This window comes from Eschrichtius robustus, chromosome 14 (assembly GCF_028021215.1).
Source record: "Eschrichtius robustus isolate mEscRob2 chromosome 14, mEscRob2.pri, whole genome shotgun sequence".
Taxonomy (NCBI): Eukaryota; Metazoa; Chordata; class Mammalia; order Artiodactyla; family Eschrichtiidae; genus Eschrichtius; species Eschrichtius robustus.
Genome location: NC_090837.1, coordinates 25,343,014 through 25,361,381, shown reverse-complemented (window position 1 = coordinate 25,361,381; position 18,368 = coordinate 25,343,014). Strand labels below are relative to the sequence as shown.

The 18,368-nt window shown below is 43.1% G+C and overlaps 1 protein-coding gene across 1 annotated transcript in view; it reads left to right on the top strand.

Moving 5' to 3' along the window:
* LOC137776181 (G protein-coupled receptor kinase 3-like) overlaps positions 1 to 18,368 on the top strand; it is a 47,499-nt gene that overhangs the window by 16,680 nt on the left and 12,451 nt on the right. The window contains 6 exon segments of the mRNA XM_068562429.1: positions 1,065 to 1,143; positions 2,851 to 2,981; positions 5,473 to 5,570; positions 10,006 to 10,110; positions 17,394 to 17,460; positions 17,900 to 18,000. Coding sequence (XP_068418530.1) covers positions 1,065 to 1,143; positions 2,851 to 2,981; positions 5,473 to 5,570; positions 10,006 to 10,110; positions 17,394 to 17,460; positions 17,900 to 18,000 — 581 coding nt within the window.

Below are 18,368 nucleotides of genomic sequence, written 5' to 3'. Positions count from 1 at the left end.
CAGCTTATCAATATTTTTATTGTTAGTGCTTTTTGTGGCCTGTTTAAGAAATCTTTACTTCACCCTAAGATCCTGAAGTTGTTCTCTTTGGTTTTCTTCTAGAAGCTTTATTATTTTACCTTGAGGTCTATATCCACCTGGGGTTGACATTAGTGTGTGGTGTGAGGTAGGGGTGAACGTCCACAGCTGATTGTACAGATAGCCTGTTGCTCTGGCACCACTGATTGAAAAGGCCATGCTTTACCCCCACCCTGCTGGGTCACTTTATTACAAATCAAATGAGCATTTACATGTGAGTCTACTTCAGGATTCTGTTCTGTTCTACTGGTCGATTTGTCTGTCCTTGGGCTAGTTCCGTACCGAGTTACTGTTGCTTTACCATAAGTCTTGATATCTAGCACTATGAGTTTTCCAGCTTTATTTTTCTTCAAGTGTATCTGAACTTTTCTTGGCCATTTCCATTTCCATATAAATTTTGGGATCAGTTTGTCAATTTTCATTTTAATTAAGAGTGCATGGAATCTAGAGATTAATCTGGGGGAAAATTGACATCTTTACAATTGAGTTTTTCTGTCCTCGGCTCTGGTACATTTTTCCGCTTTCAAAAGCTAATTTAATTCCATTTTTATTCTCAGTGTTTCAAAACAGTAATACAGATAACATTTTCCCCCATGGTATGGTTCTTTCAACCTCAGAATCAGAGATTGAAATGGATACTTGACTAGCCAGAACCGAAATGTAGACCAACAGAAAGACTAGCAAGGCAGTAATATTTTTCTGTAGAATCTGAGTCTTTTGAAGATGTAGATAGAGGAGTCATGATTGAATCAGAGTGACAGAGCACCTTTGAGTTCATCTCTAATTAGCAGTGTTGTGTCTCTCTGCATTTTTCCACAGAACCAGACCCACTTTCCTGGGTGTGTTAAAGTTACCAGGTCGGTGTCTGTGTTTCATGGACGGGGCAGTGGCATGGATAAAATAAAAAATGTGTAGATGGTGTTTGGCAGTAGATGCGCTTTCCAGGGCAGCTTTTGCTTTTCTTATATATATATTTTTCACTCTAGGATTGTCCTTTCATTGTCTGTATGACCTATGCCTTCCATACGCCAGATAAACTCTGCTTCATCTTGGATCTGATGAACGGTAAGCAAGACTTGGGATGTCTGAATACACTGCAAGACTTTGCCATGATGTTGTTTGTTTGTGTTTTCATGATGTTTTATCTTAGCTTGCATTGCTCCAGACAGACTGGCCATTTGCGTCTTTCAGGTAACTAAATTCCTCCTGAAGTTTAAGGAAACCTTTTATTCTTCAATTTTCAGTTAAACTTCATTTAAAAATGTTGACTGCCATTTCCCTCTGGCTCTCCCAGTCTCTCCCCAGGAAGTTGCATTTTCTAGAAAAGATTTTCATAAAATAGTTAAAATACAGTAAAACTTGATTTTCTGGAATGCAACTGGCCTGGATGTTTAGTTTGCTTGTTCCTGGCCCTCAACTTTTAGGAATGAAATGCCTCCTAAAGATACATAGGCTGAAGATAGAAATGTATTTAAAAACCAACTTTGAAGGAGTGACTTTGGGCCAGGACAGATTTTAGCCCAGTCTTCTATGCCTTTAGCCCAGTTCCACTGTACATTGATCTTTTAAACAGTGACTGCTGACCCAGAGAATGATGAAAGAGTTTTAGCTAGAAAAGTTTTTTAATACTAGAAAGTGACATGATATATACTCAAAGCATTTTTAGTAACGAGAGCTGAAATTAAAAGGCGTACAGTTCAACAAATGAAATACCTTTTTTGAAATTCACTTGAAGTTTTATTACATTTTGAGTGTTTGATTTAAAATCAGACCTACCCAACAGCATGAAGGAATTTCACACACATTATAATGAGGAGACACAGCCAGACACAGGGGCATGTACCCTGTGTGAGTCTATTTATGTGACTATCAGAACTGGCAAAACTGATATGTGGGGGGAGAGGTTACAGTAGAGTCTGACTGGCTTTAATTAGGGGCTGTGAGCTGATATACTGCCTGGGATGGGCATGGGACGCCTTCAGCAATGTTGGAAATCTTCTACACCTTGATCTGGTAGTGGTTATACAGGAATATGTGTGTGTGAACAGGAAGATACTTATAAAATCAAGGGCAATAAAGTTGGACACACATGAACTTTCGTAGATCAATTGAGGCTCTTCTTTTATAGTTTATAAGAACATTCCCTTACCCTGTTTGTGGCCTTCTGTGTCTCTGTAACTTGAGGCCATGTGACGATTTACCTTTTCCAACATTTTATTGTGAAAACTTCAAACATATGGCAAAACTGAAAGAATTTTACTGGAGACACCCGAATACACACCACCTGGGTTTTACCAGTTAAAATTTTACTGTATTTGCTTTCTCATATATCTATCAATATGATCAATGTGTTTGTTTTGTTTCCTTACTATTTATTGTCCACAGAATGAGTTGCTAAGCCACCTACTGGATCACTACATGGGTTGATTCAGTTATTAGACAGAACTCAAGTAATCAAAGCAGATTAGCTAACCCTCCCTCCCCCTTGATGGTACATCTGGGAACTGTGATACCTGTCAGAGAATGGTGGCTTTGTTTCATATCGTCCTGGCTATTGTCACATCTAAGTCTTCTCAATGTTTTAGTTTTCTCTAGAATTTTTAAAGCATTTGGTCAAATTACAGAAATCAGTGACACATACATATATATATATAGACAAAGCGGAAGCATAGTTTACCTTTTTCGACTGTATCGTAACTATGCAGGATGACAGTGATTTTTGTTCCCTTTAAATTGATGCACTGAATTTAAATTCCGCGTCTCTGATTCCAGGGGGCGATTTGCACTATCATCTTTCACAGCACGGGGTGTTTTCTGAGAAGGAGATGCGGTTTTACACCACAGAAGTCATCCTGGGGCTGGAACACATGCACAATCAGTTTGTCGTTTACAGAGATTTGAAGGTAAGGCCATTGGACAGACTCCTTCCGTTTATCGGACCTGTGCAATAGGTGTTGTATTGCAGTTGTGGTCTTCCAGGCATTTCCACCTCTTTCATGGTATCCTGTCATTTTCCTCGTCTCAACCCTGATAAAGGCATCAACTTTGTGATGTCGATCTCCTCCAGACTCTGAACTCTGTTCTAAGGACTCCATCCTACTTGTCCCTATTACCTCCGTGTCTGGTGCAGCACATATGCCAACTCAAAAACTTTAATTGGTTAATTAGTGAAAAGCAGGGTAGGGGTGTTTTGTTGTCGCCCATTTTACAATTGATTGTAATTCCATTAATGTTCACTAAGCAACTGATTTGGCCCTGGCTTGGTGTGAGACCAGGAGGTGTACAAAGGTGAACTAGCAGAGAACATATATGTCTTATGGGAAGTATCTACTTGTGAACTAACATGTAGAAGGGCTGAGTCATAACTCATTTGAGGCAAGCCTGATCCGATCAGGGCAGAGTGGCTGACAGCCTGGAGAATTTCCCCCGAAGGGCACTCTCTGAGCCTCAGATTGTTTTGAATTTGCCTTAAAAAATCACTAACGGGGCTTCCCTGGTGGCGCAGTGGTTGAGAATCTGCCTGCCAGTGCAGGGGACACGGGTTCAAGTCCTGGTCTGGGAAGATCCCACATGCCGCGGAGCAACTGGGCCCGTGAGCCACAACTACTGAGCCTGCGCGTCTGGAGCCTGTGCTCCGCAACAACAGAGGCCGCGATAGTGAGAGGCCCGCGCACCGCGATGAAGAGTGGTCCCTGCTCGCCGCAACTAGAGAAAGCCCTCGCACAGAAACGAAGACCCAACACAGCATAAATAAATAAATAAATAAATTAAAAAAAAAAAAAAATCACTAACGGATTTTCAGATCCCTGAACTACATAGCCCCAGTCTTCCATGCTTGGGCTTCTTCACTGTGGTTCTCTTTAAAATCTTACTGGACGTGAAAAAAAGGAAATAAGTGCGTTCTGAGTTTTTCCATTCCAGACCATGATGCTTGGTCCCAGGTTCTGCATTAAGGAGGGAGTTGGGAGTTTGCTTGGTACATCCGCGGTGATATTCATCTAGCCAGCCACATGAAGAACGGGGGAGGAGATAAACGGGACCTTGACAAACTATAGAAATGATCACGCAGATATATAAAGGTGTAAATAATGGTGAGAAGAAAAATGATAGCCGTGGCAACTTCCCAAGGAGGTTGGGAGTAGAGTGGGTTTGCCTCCTCTCTGCTTCCTTCTTAACCGGAACCGAGGTTAACCAGCTAAAATGTACAGATGATGTTCCTTTGCTCATGTGTTGTGATTAGCTTTTAAAGGTTACCTCCTAAGAATCTAAAATGGTGTATTTTAGTGTTGAGCATATTATGTTTTTCACAAGGGACTTTGTAACTTTTAAAGCCTCCTGCAAGGTTAAAGAATTACTCCCTTAGCCTTCATATGAACATAAAGGAGAAAAAATGTATTTTCATCACATTAGAAATAATTAGACACTGGTTGGCACATGACATTTTATTTCCTCATGGTGAGTTTTGCAGAAGAACAAAATACACGCCGAAGGCCCATGAAGCGCCATTGTAATACATTTTAATTTAAATCTATAACTGGTTTTTAATCATCTTGATGCAGTATTTTTGTCTTCTAAGCTATTTAGTAGGCAATGGTATTACCTAATTTTTATTCAGACTTAATTCTAGTCATTCATGATTATTCATGCTTCAAGTTTATAATGGCATCCATTATTTTTATTTCAAGCAAAACAATAGCTGATCTCCAGCAGAAGAATATCAAGATGACTGTAATTGAATGTATATTAGGGAGAGGAGCTTTGTTTTCCATGATTATGCTGACTAAATCTAATCTTAATGGATACATTTCATCAGAGTTGTGGTCAAAATCATATTTGGTCATTTGGTAGGGCCCTCTGTTGATTCTGTACTAATAAACAGAAATGACATTTATCAGGATTAATGTGGTATCGTGGAATATTTTGATTTCTTTGGTCACTATTTGTATATTTTTACAAGGTTCCTTTCTGTGCTGTGCTTCGTGGCTTCATTCTCTGAAGTCGTAGTAGTTACAGAGGCCAAGGAGCCTGTGGACTCACTCCCTTTGTGGAGAGACTCACCATTCTGGCTGGATTGCACTTCTTGCTGTGAAAAAGAAATACTTTAACTCCGATGGGCTGTGGTTGTAACCCTCCCGTGTTACCTGCCCTGTGTTCCATCATCAAATGAGTAGAATCCTTCCCATCTGTCATTACCACTTTCCTGCTGAAAGTAACATGAAACATGTCATTGTCGGTATCATGCCCCACTTGGATGTGATGATATGATTAATGCTAGGATTCATGTGTAGGAATGAACTGTGATAAAATAATGAGATATCAAGCGCCAATAGTTTTAGAAGTTAGCCCCTGGGACATCTTGGGGACTCCTGAAGATCACCTTCTCTTTCATTTTAGCCCGCAAATATCCTCTTGGATGAACACGGACACGTTAGGATATCAGACCTTGGTCTTGCCTGCGATTTTTCCAAAAAGAAGCCGCACGACGCGAGTGTGTGAGTAGTATAGCACCTCGGTCACTGTCGTTTCCTAACTCAACTCGCCTATTCACTCAGACCCTGACGTGGTCATTTGTTCCCCCATTTTTTTCCTGCCAATAGCGATTTTCAGCATGTGGCAGTGCCGGGTCAGGGGAAGGTCCCGTATCCCAGGCTGTGGGAGAGGAGATAAGGGTGGTGGTGTGCTCGCTCTCACCGTTTGGGGGAACACGCAGGGACCCACAGTGTAGCTGCCCGGGGGCAGGGTGGTCTAAGGGAAAGATAGGGGCCTCAGCAGCAGACCCAAATCCGTGCTGGCTGTGTGACCCTGAGGCAGTCAGCTCACCTGCTTGACCCTCAGTCTCTTTATCTATAGGGTAGAGGTAGTAATAGACCCCTGAAAGCTTATATGCCAAAGAAGGTGCACAGGCAATTGCATAGAACTTTCCAAGGAGGGCCCAGAGGTCAGGTTTCTCTCTCCGTCTACTTTTTCCTTCTTTTTCAAAACAGTTTGTTTTTTTTTTTTTTTTTTTTTGCTAAAAAGAAATTAGGGGTCTTTTTTTAATTTAAAAAATCATCTCCTTGCAGTTCAAGCTTTTAATGCAGGTCATATTGTTAGATCTGAATATTACGTCCGTCCTCTAAACAACCATGCGGTGGAAGCTCCCTGACGCCCTGGCTGTCGGCCAGCACACCTGTACCCTCTCGGGGGACCCTAAGCTGCTTCCAGCAGTGGCCGTGCTTGTTCTGCAAGTGTTGACACTTGCCCAAGGACTTCCCTGAACCTGAGATTGTTAAAATGACAACAGGAGTATGAAGTAGCTGCCCTGGCGCTCAGCAGAAGCAGAATGGAATACGTACTGGTTTTTATTCCTATTTCTTTAGTATCAGTTTATCTGGGTGGAAGATGTGGACATATGTGCAGTTTGTGGAAAAACAGGTGACTTTTGCTTGATTTTTCTTTTTTAATATATCAGTCTTAGCAGTGAAGCTCTTAAAATTCCATTTTATTGTGCATCATTGCTGTGTTGAATGGTCTTGAAGTAACTCCCAGGAGTCTCATTTCATGCATCTGTGCAGAAAATAAACTATAAATCCTTTTTTTTTTTTTTTTGTGGGGCTAAAAATAAAGTGGTTCTAAAACTGCATTACTTTATGAGGGACTGCGTTAAATCAGAATTGCCATTTAAAGCTCTGATCAGATGTTAATAGCGATTAGCACCATTTCTGTAAACATGTTTCTCTCTTCCTACAGAATCTGGGATATGGTGATAAAAGCCTTAGCATTTTGCCAACACTTGACAATTATGAGGCCAGAACCTGGGGTTGTATAAGCCTCTCCCAGGGAGTTCATCAGACATTTTTTTTTAAATTAATTAATTAATTATTTATTTATTTATTTTTGGCTGTGTTGGGTCTTCGTTTCTGTGCGAGGGCTTTCTCCAGTTGTGGCAAGCGGGGACCACTCTTCATCGTGGTGCGCGGGCCTCTCCCTATCGCGGCCTCTCTTGTTGCAGAGCACAGGCTCCAGACGCGCAGGCTCAGCAATTGTGGCTCACGGGCCTAGTTGCTCCGCGGCATTTGGGATCTTCCCAGACCAGGGCTCGAACCCGTGTCCCCTGCATTGGCAGGCAGATTCTCAACCACTGCGCCACCAGGGAAGCCCCATCAGACATTTTTAAGAGAGTCATTTGAATTTTTAATGCCACGGCTATTTGGTATGCTCATTTCTTCAATTTAGTATAGTCACAACTGAATATGAATCGGAGAGCTCAGAAGAGTTAATCTCCCAAAGGAATTAACTTTCAGATGCAGAGTTACTTATTCCCTTATAGGGCCTCCCCCTCTTCTTAGTGTAATTCACATGTCACATCTGAAAGACGGGCTTTTGTCCATAGCTGAACAGCATCTGTAAAGGGATGGGATCGGGAAGGTTGATTTCCATGTTTAAACGATGATAGTGAGGCCACTACTTAAAAAGGATAAACGCACAACAAAATTCTGTATTTTTAAGTAGAGGAGGCATGTCATGGCTGCGAACAAAGGCTTTCGAGTCAGCAGATGTGAGTTTGAATCCTCCTTCCACGTGGCACCAGCCTCATTTTTCTCCACAATAAAGAGGTAGTAACAATGCTGCTTACTTCACGTGACAGTTGTGAGGGTGAAGTCAACTCCTTCATGTAATAAGTAGTTACTTCACATTGGCTGTGTGCCAGGTGCTGGCGATGCAGCGGGGACCGAGGCAGAAGAGCTCCCTGACCTCCTGGAACCAGCAGCCCCAGGGGCTGTCCGGGAAGTGACCGGTGTGGGGGACAGCACTCATGCCATGAGCTGAACATCGGCTGTCCCAGGCATGTGTGGCCGGCTGCTCTGAATATGTTGTTATCTTCACAGAAGACCCACAGGGCATGGGTATAATCATCTACTTTTATGGGATGGAAACTGAGGTTCAGAGACACTAAGGCACTTGAACAAAGTCACATGCCTGGCACATCGTGGGGCTAGAATTAAGATCCAGTTCTGTCCGACTCCAAAGCTTGTGTTCCTTACACTCTGTCTGAACTCCCTGAGGCTCTGAGAGGATCGACTTGGTACGAGATTAAAGATTTGTGGCCAGAATTTCACCCTAGACTGGGCTTCTCTGGTCTTTTCAAAGCCATAGGTATGATGCCAGGACTTCGTCAGACACTGGCCCATCTGCACAGCAGCGTTGTGGTTGGTTCTCCATCTAGGTTTAGACCCAGTCCATCTAACGATGGAATCCAATTCTGACAAACTGAAAGTGAACCATGGAGCAACCACCAAATGACACAGAAAAACTTTGTTTTTGGAATCAAACAGATCATCAGTGACTCATTAAGTCCCAGCTTATTTTATCCAAGAATACAAAGCTCAATCCCCTGTCACCATGTCTTCAAATGCTCAAGTGTTCTTTCAGCATGAACAGCACAGATCGTCAGTGGGAAGCGGCAGGAAGTGCTAGGTGCTGCCATGTAGGCAGAAGCTGAAAACCATGGAGGTGGGCAGGTCCAGTGCTCTGCTGTGTCCAGTGTCCACTCAGAGACGTGATCTGTGTTAACCCCATGCATTTATCCTTGTTGAGATCTTCCCGTCCCAGAACTGGGTTTTGATCCCGAGAATCGCAGGTTAAAAAGGTCACCACAAAGGTTTTCCCAGCAACACCAAAGTTAAACCTCCCCAGAAAATGGCTTGGATGCCCCTTGAGGAAATCTCTGACTCTCTCCCAGTGTGCCTTGCTGACCTCACGCTGTCAGACTTTGGATTCTGGATGGCGGAGCTTTTCTGAGGGATGGACCAGTGCCCGTTTTCACTGTTTGAGAAAGTCTTTCAAGATAGAACTCTGAGGCAGAGAGGGTATCGGGCCCAGTGCTGATCCAGGATCACTTGGCGGAGCAGATTCTCACTGTTTCTGAGCATAAGTTAAAAAGGATTATAATAACGTAAGGATAGAGAATAAAATCCCTAACATAGGTTGAGTTCTTTTTAAGAGCCAGCACTATCCTAAGCCCATTACATACGTGTGATCCTCACAGCACCCCTGTGGGATGAAGGTGTCATTTTATCACCCATTCTATCAGTGAAGAAAATCAATGAAGGATGGGAACAAAGCTACAGTTAAAGGCTTTTTCGGGGCCCTTTCAGGCCACGTCTTTGAAAGTTCCCCACGAGCCCTCTCTTGCGCGCTTGGAACAGTGTGTGCTCAGATCTTTAAGGAGGGGTGGGGAGTCGCAGAATGGGAAAGGATTTTGAGTTGCAGATAACACATATTATATATAAATGGTTGTCCTCCCAAGTGATTTTTCTCAGCTTCCTGCAAGTCGCCTGCACATTTGTTTGGCTGAGTCCTTTGAGCTGTCAGCAGCTCTTTAAACCGGATACGTGATTTCTCCGTCTCCGTACCTGTCGGCTTGTCCCCCCACGCCCGCCCTGCCTTGGATACCATTGTGACCATGGAAAGGTGGGAGATACGACGGGCATATGTGCGAGCCCCGGTCCTCAGCACGGGAGGGTGGCGCCACACAGGGATGCCCGTGCCCATCCCTTCCAGGTCACTGTTCATCACCCCCTCCCCCCGCTCCCTCCCCCAGCCCCACACATCTCCTCACGGGCCTGCCCTTGGCTCCTCCTGGCTGGAGTGAGGAAGGACTCCCGAGGCTCACGTTTCACCTCCGAGACCGTGGAGTGCGCGCATCGTTCATATTTATTTCATATGGTAATTTATTTATATTCAGTCCTATCCTAATGAAGACAGGAAAGGTCATTTTCTCACTGAGTGTTTGCTGAATCATATTTGGTGGAAGCACTGTCGTCCCCGCCGCCTTGTTCATAGTTGCCGACATGGATGCATGATGCTCAGACCTCTTGGTGAGCTGGGAATGTTTTATAAGGTCTGCAAGCACTGATAACCGCACGTACCCTTTCTTCTCCCCAGGGGCACCCACGGGTACATGGCTCCCGAGGTCCTGCAGAAAGGGACTGCGTACGACAGTGCCGACTGGTTCTCCCTGGGTTGTATGCTTTTCAAACTTCTGAGAGGGTGAGTGAAATGCGTCCTTTTAGTACCATCACCATGGCATGCACTTGGATCAAAATCAAAAATAGGTACATGCTATTAGGTGCTCATATCGTTTTAGATCACACAGTGATCTTTAAGACACACACTGATCCAGGCGATGCCCACAGCTCTTTCTGCCCGTAAAAGTGAGAGTTTCTTTCCCATAAGCTTTTGGTATTTTTGTTCCATGCCAGGAAGGTATGCCAACACGTTTAGATCTAAAACAAGACTTTGTTGGAATATTTCCATTGATAAGCCTTATTTTGGGAATAAGTGTTATTTTTAAATATAGATAATCGAAGAGGGTAGGAGAATTTCTTTTCCCTAGGAATTAATTACTCATGATTGTCTTGTGAGGTTAAAGCATTTTTTACACAAAAGGATGAACACCCAAAGAGAATCTGTTTTAAAAGTGTGCATCTGTTTGTGAACATGCTGAAATTTGTAGGTTTTAAAAACACAAAAATGAAATTGTGTAATTTGGTGTTTTTCATTTGTTATACTTGACCCTTAGTTCTAATCTACCAGAGATGATGAAATACAAGCGGACAGAGGATGGAATGAAAGCGCTCTCCAAATATGTTCTCATATTGAACGTTTACAAATTATGTTAATATTTCCATTAATTTTAAGAGTCTTTAGCCAATTTTAACAGAGAGCTGAATTGTTTAAGATATGTTTTTGATTATTCTCCATTCACAGAGATACAAAAAGCAGTTTACATTAAAATTTCCTAGTCAGGATTCTCCCTGTAACGTTGCTTCTATGAACACACAGGACTGGTAGTTTGCTAAACTTTCCATGTTTCCCTCGGAAAGCCTTATTGAGCATCGCTGCATCCTCTTATTACATTTAGCACAATCTGAAAAGAGGCTGGATTCCCTGTCTTCCCCCCAAACTAGGTTCCAAGCACCCCGGCTGCTTCCCCAGGACCTGGATAATCTAGTTGTTCTCTGCTCACCGCATTCACTTGGGAACTAAAATTGTATTATTGCTCAGAGAGTCAGGTCCTGTTGGTCCTTAATTGAATTATCATGTTTGTGGAGCCTGGATGGCCTTAATTCATGTCATCAGACCAGCTGACCTAATTAGAGTTTCTGCAAAGCAAACCAGAGAAAACCACTTCCCACCCGAGATGCTTCTCCAGCCGGCGGGAGTCCCTGCATGCATGGTAAGTGCATCCAGACACACCATCTTCACTGAGGTCTCCGCTGGAGAAGGGGTTGGAGATTAGAATCCACACTTACAGAGTCACGAGATGATTTAAGAAAAACTCTGCACAACAGCAAAAGCTGAATGCATTAACTCAAGATTCAAAAGTCAGTTGTAAAATGTGGCAGGGAAACTTGCAAAGTCTTGCATTTAGGGCTTTGTTTGTTTATTGATTTTTGTTTAATATTGTTATTCTGTCTGTTTATAATAATGTCCATCTGTGTAGTCTAGGGATGATCTGGCATATACCACTATTCTTAAAAGATCTGAAAATTGGTTTGATCGTTATCTCTATGCCAGCAGTGTGATTTGTAGCTGATAAAGCCAGTTCCGTCTTACTTGGTCATGGTTCAGGTTTGGAGGATTGCATTGGAAGGTGGTAATTCCTTTATGACATCCTTGATCAGGCTTGATTGAAGCATTATGTTTGATGTGACCCCTATTGAGAGGAATCTTGGCCAACAGGAAGACATCCAGAGGATGGTCATGAGGATGGGATGGGGTGGATGGATAAGAAGAGATGAGAATGGTGACAGCTAGAAGTCGTGGCTCCTATGGACAGGTTCAGAGAGCTGGGTACAGTGCTTCAGGCAGCCATCCTGTTGGCTCCAGCTGTCGGAAGGCCCACCTCATTGAAGGAGGCATACTCATCTGTACAGCTCTAGACAGTGAGCATTTTCAGGAGAGAAAAGACTTCAATTTGACACAAGAATGTCCATTCAGCATTTGAGCTGCCCTGTAAAGGCATGTCCTGCCTCACAGATAGCCAGCTCCCCGTCACTGCCTGGTGACCATCCACTGAGCCTGAAATGGCAAGAATCCTTCCAATGCCTAACAAAGAGAATAGACGAATCTTCCCTACAAAGATGTATGATCGTCTGCCATTCTTTCTAATACTTGTTCAAAAGGCAATCCCAGGAATGGAGAGAGCACTAAAACCAAAGAGCAGGGAAACATTTTTTGACTTAAGTGATTTAAATACAATTTGGTGAGCATTTATTGAGTACCTGCAGTATGCAACAGCCTGTGCTTGATGCTGTGGGGGAGGGAAGGAGGGAGGGAGGGAGCTACACACAGTCCTGGAGGAACTCGGAGGAGAGTAGATAGGTACACACACATACGAAATTGTGAGCTGGATGGGCTGTGCTGGGAGAGCAGAAATGGGATCACCAGGTCTAACCTGGAAGCATAGGGCTGACTTGACAACTTCACGTAGGAGTTGGTATGGGAAGTGTTCTCTCACAGACAAGATGGCAGGATGAAGACCTGGAGCGGAAGTAGATGACGGGGAGGGCACAATACAGAGCAGGTGCAGGTGGTCTTTCCCCATCAACGACCTGTGAGTCGGGGGGGTCAGCTGTTGATCGCGGGGAAGGTGTGCTGAGAGAGAAGATGGAGAAAATTGGGGCAGGGCCGGGGGCCACCTAGAATTCCATGCTGTGCAGGTGGGGCTTTGTTCTTAAGGCCCCAGAGACTGAGGGCTTTTAAGCAAAGGAGGGACAGAGAAAGGAAGCATCTTTTAAGCAAAGGTTGGGTTGCTCTTCAGTAAGAGGATGCTGGTGGGAGGCATGTCTAAGAACCCAGGCAAAGGCTTGAGTAGCGCTGTGGTACTGGGATCAGAAAGGCCACAAATGACTTAACAGTATCGTTCTTACAGTCCATAGCAGTTTTTGTTTTTTCAGTGGATGCTTGGCTATGGACAGATAGGAGTTTAGATTCAAGGTGATTGAGAGGATGGTCGTATCACTACCAATGTCAGTGGGTATAAAGTATCAGTGGTTCATATTAAGCTGATGTTTATTGAGGGCCCTTCAGGAGCAAAGCATCACGGTGAGATCTGGAGGCGATGGAGCCTTCGTCCCCTCAGCTTAAACAAGGGGTAAGAAGGTTCCATCCAGGCGTACAGAAGCATCCTATTCAGTTCTTACACACTGTACAGAGGGAGCCCGAGTAGCTGTCTTTTCTCAGACACAAGGGGCCTAAGGAACTGAAACAGTAACTCAGGAGGGGGTGGGAGGAGAGCGCGGCCAACGTGGCCTCCCGGGCGCGGGCTTCACAGGCCGTCTGTCCCCCGGTATCCTGGTGCTCTTACGGGGCGGCCGCGGCATCAGTCCTCATGGGATGAACCAGACTCCATGCCAGCCACTCCCCAGCGCTCGTCCTCAACCCCAGGCGTGCTTGGCAACGCCCGGGGACATTTTTGGTTGTCACAACTTGGCATCTAGCAGGTCGAGGCCAGGGTTGCTGCTAAGCATCGTACAGTGCACAGGGCGGCCCCCGCTGCTCCAACAAAGGATTGCACAGCTGAGGATGAGAAACTCTGCTCCAGAGCAAGTCTCTTCCCCTCCTCCCCACATCTGCGCAGTGAGGGTGACCAGTGGTCACCAAGGGTCTTTTTCTCGCTTCTGTTTTCTCTGATCAGATACTTCTCGCACTGACCAGTGTGCCCCATTGCTTCTGCTGAAACACTTGTCTGAACCCCTAGTTCTGTTGTGACACCCTAGAAGGATCCCACAGGGTGCAAGGGACAGGAACCTGGATGTAAGGAAGCTGTCGAGGCCAGAGAACGTGTTTGCATCCCTGGGCTCAGTGATGGACCCGTCCGCTCAGGGCCGTATGTTGGGTGGGGGTCACTGCTTCCACTTCAGCTGACTGTCAGACACTGAAGAGCGCCTGTGTATAAAGAGGTGTCCACGTTGCAAATGTGCGGAATCGCCGTCATGATCCTCAGTCTAGAGTTCAGCTCTCTGTGAAGGGAAAAAATTGACGTGACAGTAGCCTTGATCTTAAACTTGTCACCATTGATTGTCAGACACGAGGAGAGAGCCCAGGTGGTGGTCTGGGGAGAACTGAGCTCTGCCTGAGTTTGCCGAGTTGGTTCCCATAGGGAAAAAAAGGAATGTTTATAAGTACTTTGGTAGCTATTGGCTTAGGTTCAAAACTCACATTCGATGTAACATGCAATCTTTTTGGTATTCTAAAATTAATTTTTGACCTAAGGATTTGTAGTCACTTGTATTTATAAATGGACTGTTTTTGAGCTCATCTTTTCACTGTGAATGATGTATCGTGCGTGTGTGTGTGTGTGTGTTTCCCCATCATTTGGCATGCCTTGAACGTTTTTCCAACTCGTTTGGGGGAAATTTGCGGCTCTCCCACTCTCTCTGTTATTCAAAAGCCACATCTGACCACTGTACATGTGAATTCTATTCCCATAATGTCCCCTGACGCAGCCGGAGTGTTGCATGTGCTGTTGGAAGAGCTTGGCCCACGTCATAAGCTGTTGACAGGCCCGTTACTGTCTCCTATTTAAAGCAGCTGCGTCGGGGAGCAGCTGTGATCACACAGGATCTGCAAGCACCATGTGCCTCCCTCAGAATGGAGATCATTACTATAGGAGGTTTTCTTTAACATTTTCCAAAATAGAAACAGAATCTTGGGTTTTGTTCACAAAGAATAATCAGGAAGACATTGGAAACAGATGCGCCTCAGGACTTGAACTTGAAAGACCAGACTTTCTCAGCACAACAGCCCAGAACCGAAGAACCGAAAAGCATTTCCGATTGTTTCTTATTGAGTCAGATGTGGCAGAGCTATGTTTATCAAATGGGATTTGTAGCGATCGGGCCTGTGTGCCGGGAATGTTTTAATGTTGAACTTTAACTCCCGTCCCCTCGCAAAGCCCTCCCTCTGGTCACACGAAAGAGTTTTTAAATTTAGCACGGAGCATCTCTGCCAGAACACAGTCGTCCTTCTCTCCAAGTGTCCGGGCACAGCCCTCTGCTTCCAGCGTCAGATGCAGGCAGGCACATGAGGGTCGAGAGCAGGAAGGGGTCCTCCGGCTTTGCACACAGGAGCCAAAGCAGATGGATTTGCCAAAACACAGGAGACCTTCACACAATCCCCTTTTATACGTTAAGGAACTCTGGGGGGTAGGAGCAGTTGTGTCATGAAGAGAGACTGAAGTTGTAGTAAGATTTAATAAACCTATATTCCTTTTCTCTTGAACCATGAACATGTTAATATCTCTGTGTATTTTGCATACAAAAATGAAACAAGTCAAGTTTTTAAAAATTATAGTATCATAAACAACAGGTATCGTTTGTTATTCTATCCCATTTGCTTTTTAAATGCAGTAATTTTACATTTTTCTCCTTGGAAACAATTAGGATGCAAAGAATATTTCCAATCAAAATCTGTTTTAAAGATTGGCGTATGTTTGCTTGGTACTGATTTACCTTGTTTAGATTTTTTTTTTCCAAATTAATGCTTTCAAGAGATAGAAATTACTGTGTTTTTCACTGCATACGAAAGAAAGCAAGCGTTAGAGTGCCCTCTCTTGTACAAAGTGAAAATTGAAATATTTAAATAATAAATACTCTGAAGTGGAATCATCATCATAGTTTAACTTATTCAGTAGCAAGAATGGGTGGATGTTTTAGTTCTTTTTTCTAAATCACATTGATTTATGTGCTCAACATCCGTATCCATTTTATAGAGTTAACTATTTTATATAATATCTTGCCTCAGATTATGTTATATATGCCTTATAAATCTACAGGGTTGATCATTTTACAGGCATGTCTTACCATCAGAAATCTCAATCATATCCCTTCTTTAATTTTCAAGTGAATAAATAAGGCCAGGGTTTTCTAGTTTGCATGTTTACTAGTCTCTTTTAATGCTAAGAGTATCTTTGGTTTTTTAAATTTATTTTATTGAAATATAGTTGATTTACAATGTAGTGTTAGTTTTTAGTGTACAGCCAAGTGATTCAGTTATATAAATATATATATATATATATATATGTGTATATATATATATACACATTCTCCTTCACATTCTATTCCATTATGGTTTATCATAGGATATTGACTATAGTTCCCTGTGCTGTACACTAGGAACTTGTTGTTTATCCATCCTGTATATAATAGTTTGCATCTGCGAATCCCAAACTCCCAATCCATTCCTCCCCCCGGCCCGCCGCCCCCGCCATTGACAACCACTAATCTGTTCTCTATGTCTGTAAGTCTGTTTTTGTTTCGTAGATAAGTTCATTTGTGTCATATTTTAGATTCCATATATAAGTGATATCTAAGGTTAACTTTAAAAGCCAGCTTATTCAGCATTTTAAAAATGTAATCAAGAGTGAGAATAATTTCTTTACACAGTTGATCAAGCAGACATTCATTTTGTAAAGTTAGACTCATCCTTATTAATTTCACAAATGTGTATCAGATACCCACTGTATACTGCCATTGTCTCGGCTACTAGCATGTACGTTATTTTATTCGTTCCCGTCACCGTTTTGGTGACGGATATTGCATTATGCCGTTTACAGATGAAGAGACTGAGACTGGAGGTTTCCATGACTGGCTCACAGCCGGCAAACAGCCAAGTCACAGCGTGAACCCAGGGTTTCTGACTCTTAAGTCTGGGGCTGTTTGTAAGTAGGACTTGAGGGAGCAGTTCTCAGAACTCTGGAGGGTCTGGGAGCACAGGATTAGTTTATATCTCTTATCCTCAAAGGAATGTAGTGCTTAAAATTACTGGATTCTAGGGGGGGAAGTGTGTTCATCTTGGACGTGTTTTGATTTGACTGCAGTTCTTTGTATTGTTCGAGGAACTAATACCCATTTTTCTAAAAAAAAAAAAAAATTGACAGTTACCATTATCTCAAACACTAATGTGACAAATGCCATGTGTATGACTTTCATTTTCATAAATACGTGTTTGCTAATTTTTTTTCCAAGTGATGGTTTAAATTATCACTTGGAATATATTTGCTAAAGTATATTTTGATACCATGACTTCATTGACATGAAGATCAGGAGTTCAAGTAAACATAAGCCTTGCTCCTTCAGGACCTAATATATCTGATCGTCAATCTGATCATCAGTTTTTCTCTGGAAATGCTTATATGTTTATGGCTTTTGTATTTCTGCAGTTTCAAATGAGCAGTGACAGAACGTAATACCTTGCCCAAATATTAGTCAACAATGTTTGCTGTTACCTGAAACCATCTAGTGATGGAATTTTCTTTATTTCTACAGTCACAGCCCTTTCAGACAACATAAAACCAAAGATAAGCATGAGATAGACCGAATGACACTCACCATGGTAAGGAGATCAAAAACTTTTTTTTTTGTATTATAATTTTCATGTTTCATTCCATCACAACCAGTATAAAAAAAAAAAAAGCTTTCTTAAAACACTGGAAATAGATGCCAAGGCAAATATCAGGGTTTGCTAAGAATCAGTAAGAGAAAGATGTAGAAAATCAAGAACAAAACTAAAGAAGTCAAATAAAAGGAAAAATGACAGGGATGCAGAAGAGCGAGCAGACCTGATTCTTCTGGCTCCAGCCTGTCGATTGACTCTGAAAATGAGTAACCGTTCTCTGTTTCTTAGAGTCAATGTTAATTGGCAGTGAATCTGCAATTTTTTTTTAACACTATCCTTATGCAAGAAATGGCCTTTAAATCTGGTCAGGGGTGAGGGCACTGTTTCCCTGGATGCATTTTTGAGATCGTATTCTCCCCCCGTCCCCCACCCCCAGAATGTGGAACTTCCAGACATCTTCTCCCCTGAGCTGCAGTCCCTTCTGGAAGGCTTGCTCCAGCGAGATGTTAGTAAGCGACTCGGCTGCCACGGACACGGGTAGGCCGTTGCTTCTGCCTTTCAGCGTCTTCACCTGGAAAGCAGAACAGTTCCTTTCAATACATTGAGAATCTCCCATTTCAATTAGAGGGGGTCGGAGGGAATCACATGGGAACTCTGTATATTGGCCCACGTGTTTTCCTCAGAGTCTGCAACTTCTTCTGTTCCATGTGAACTGAACTGCAGCGACCATCTTTGGGAAAAACTGTTTCTTCAGTTTATGAAGGGGTTTGGCATGCACTATTCTACTAGATTTCTAGTTTGCTTCGAAATTAATATTTGGTGCTTCATATCCCTGCCATCTGATCTATGAGGACTTGTAGACATTTGCTGTAAATCTCTTTAATGTGTAGATCTCTAACTTAATT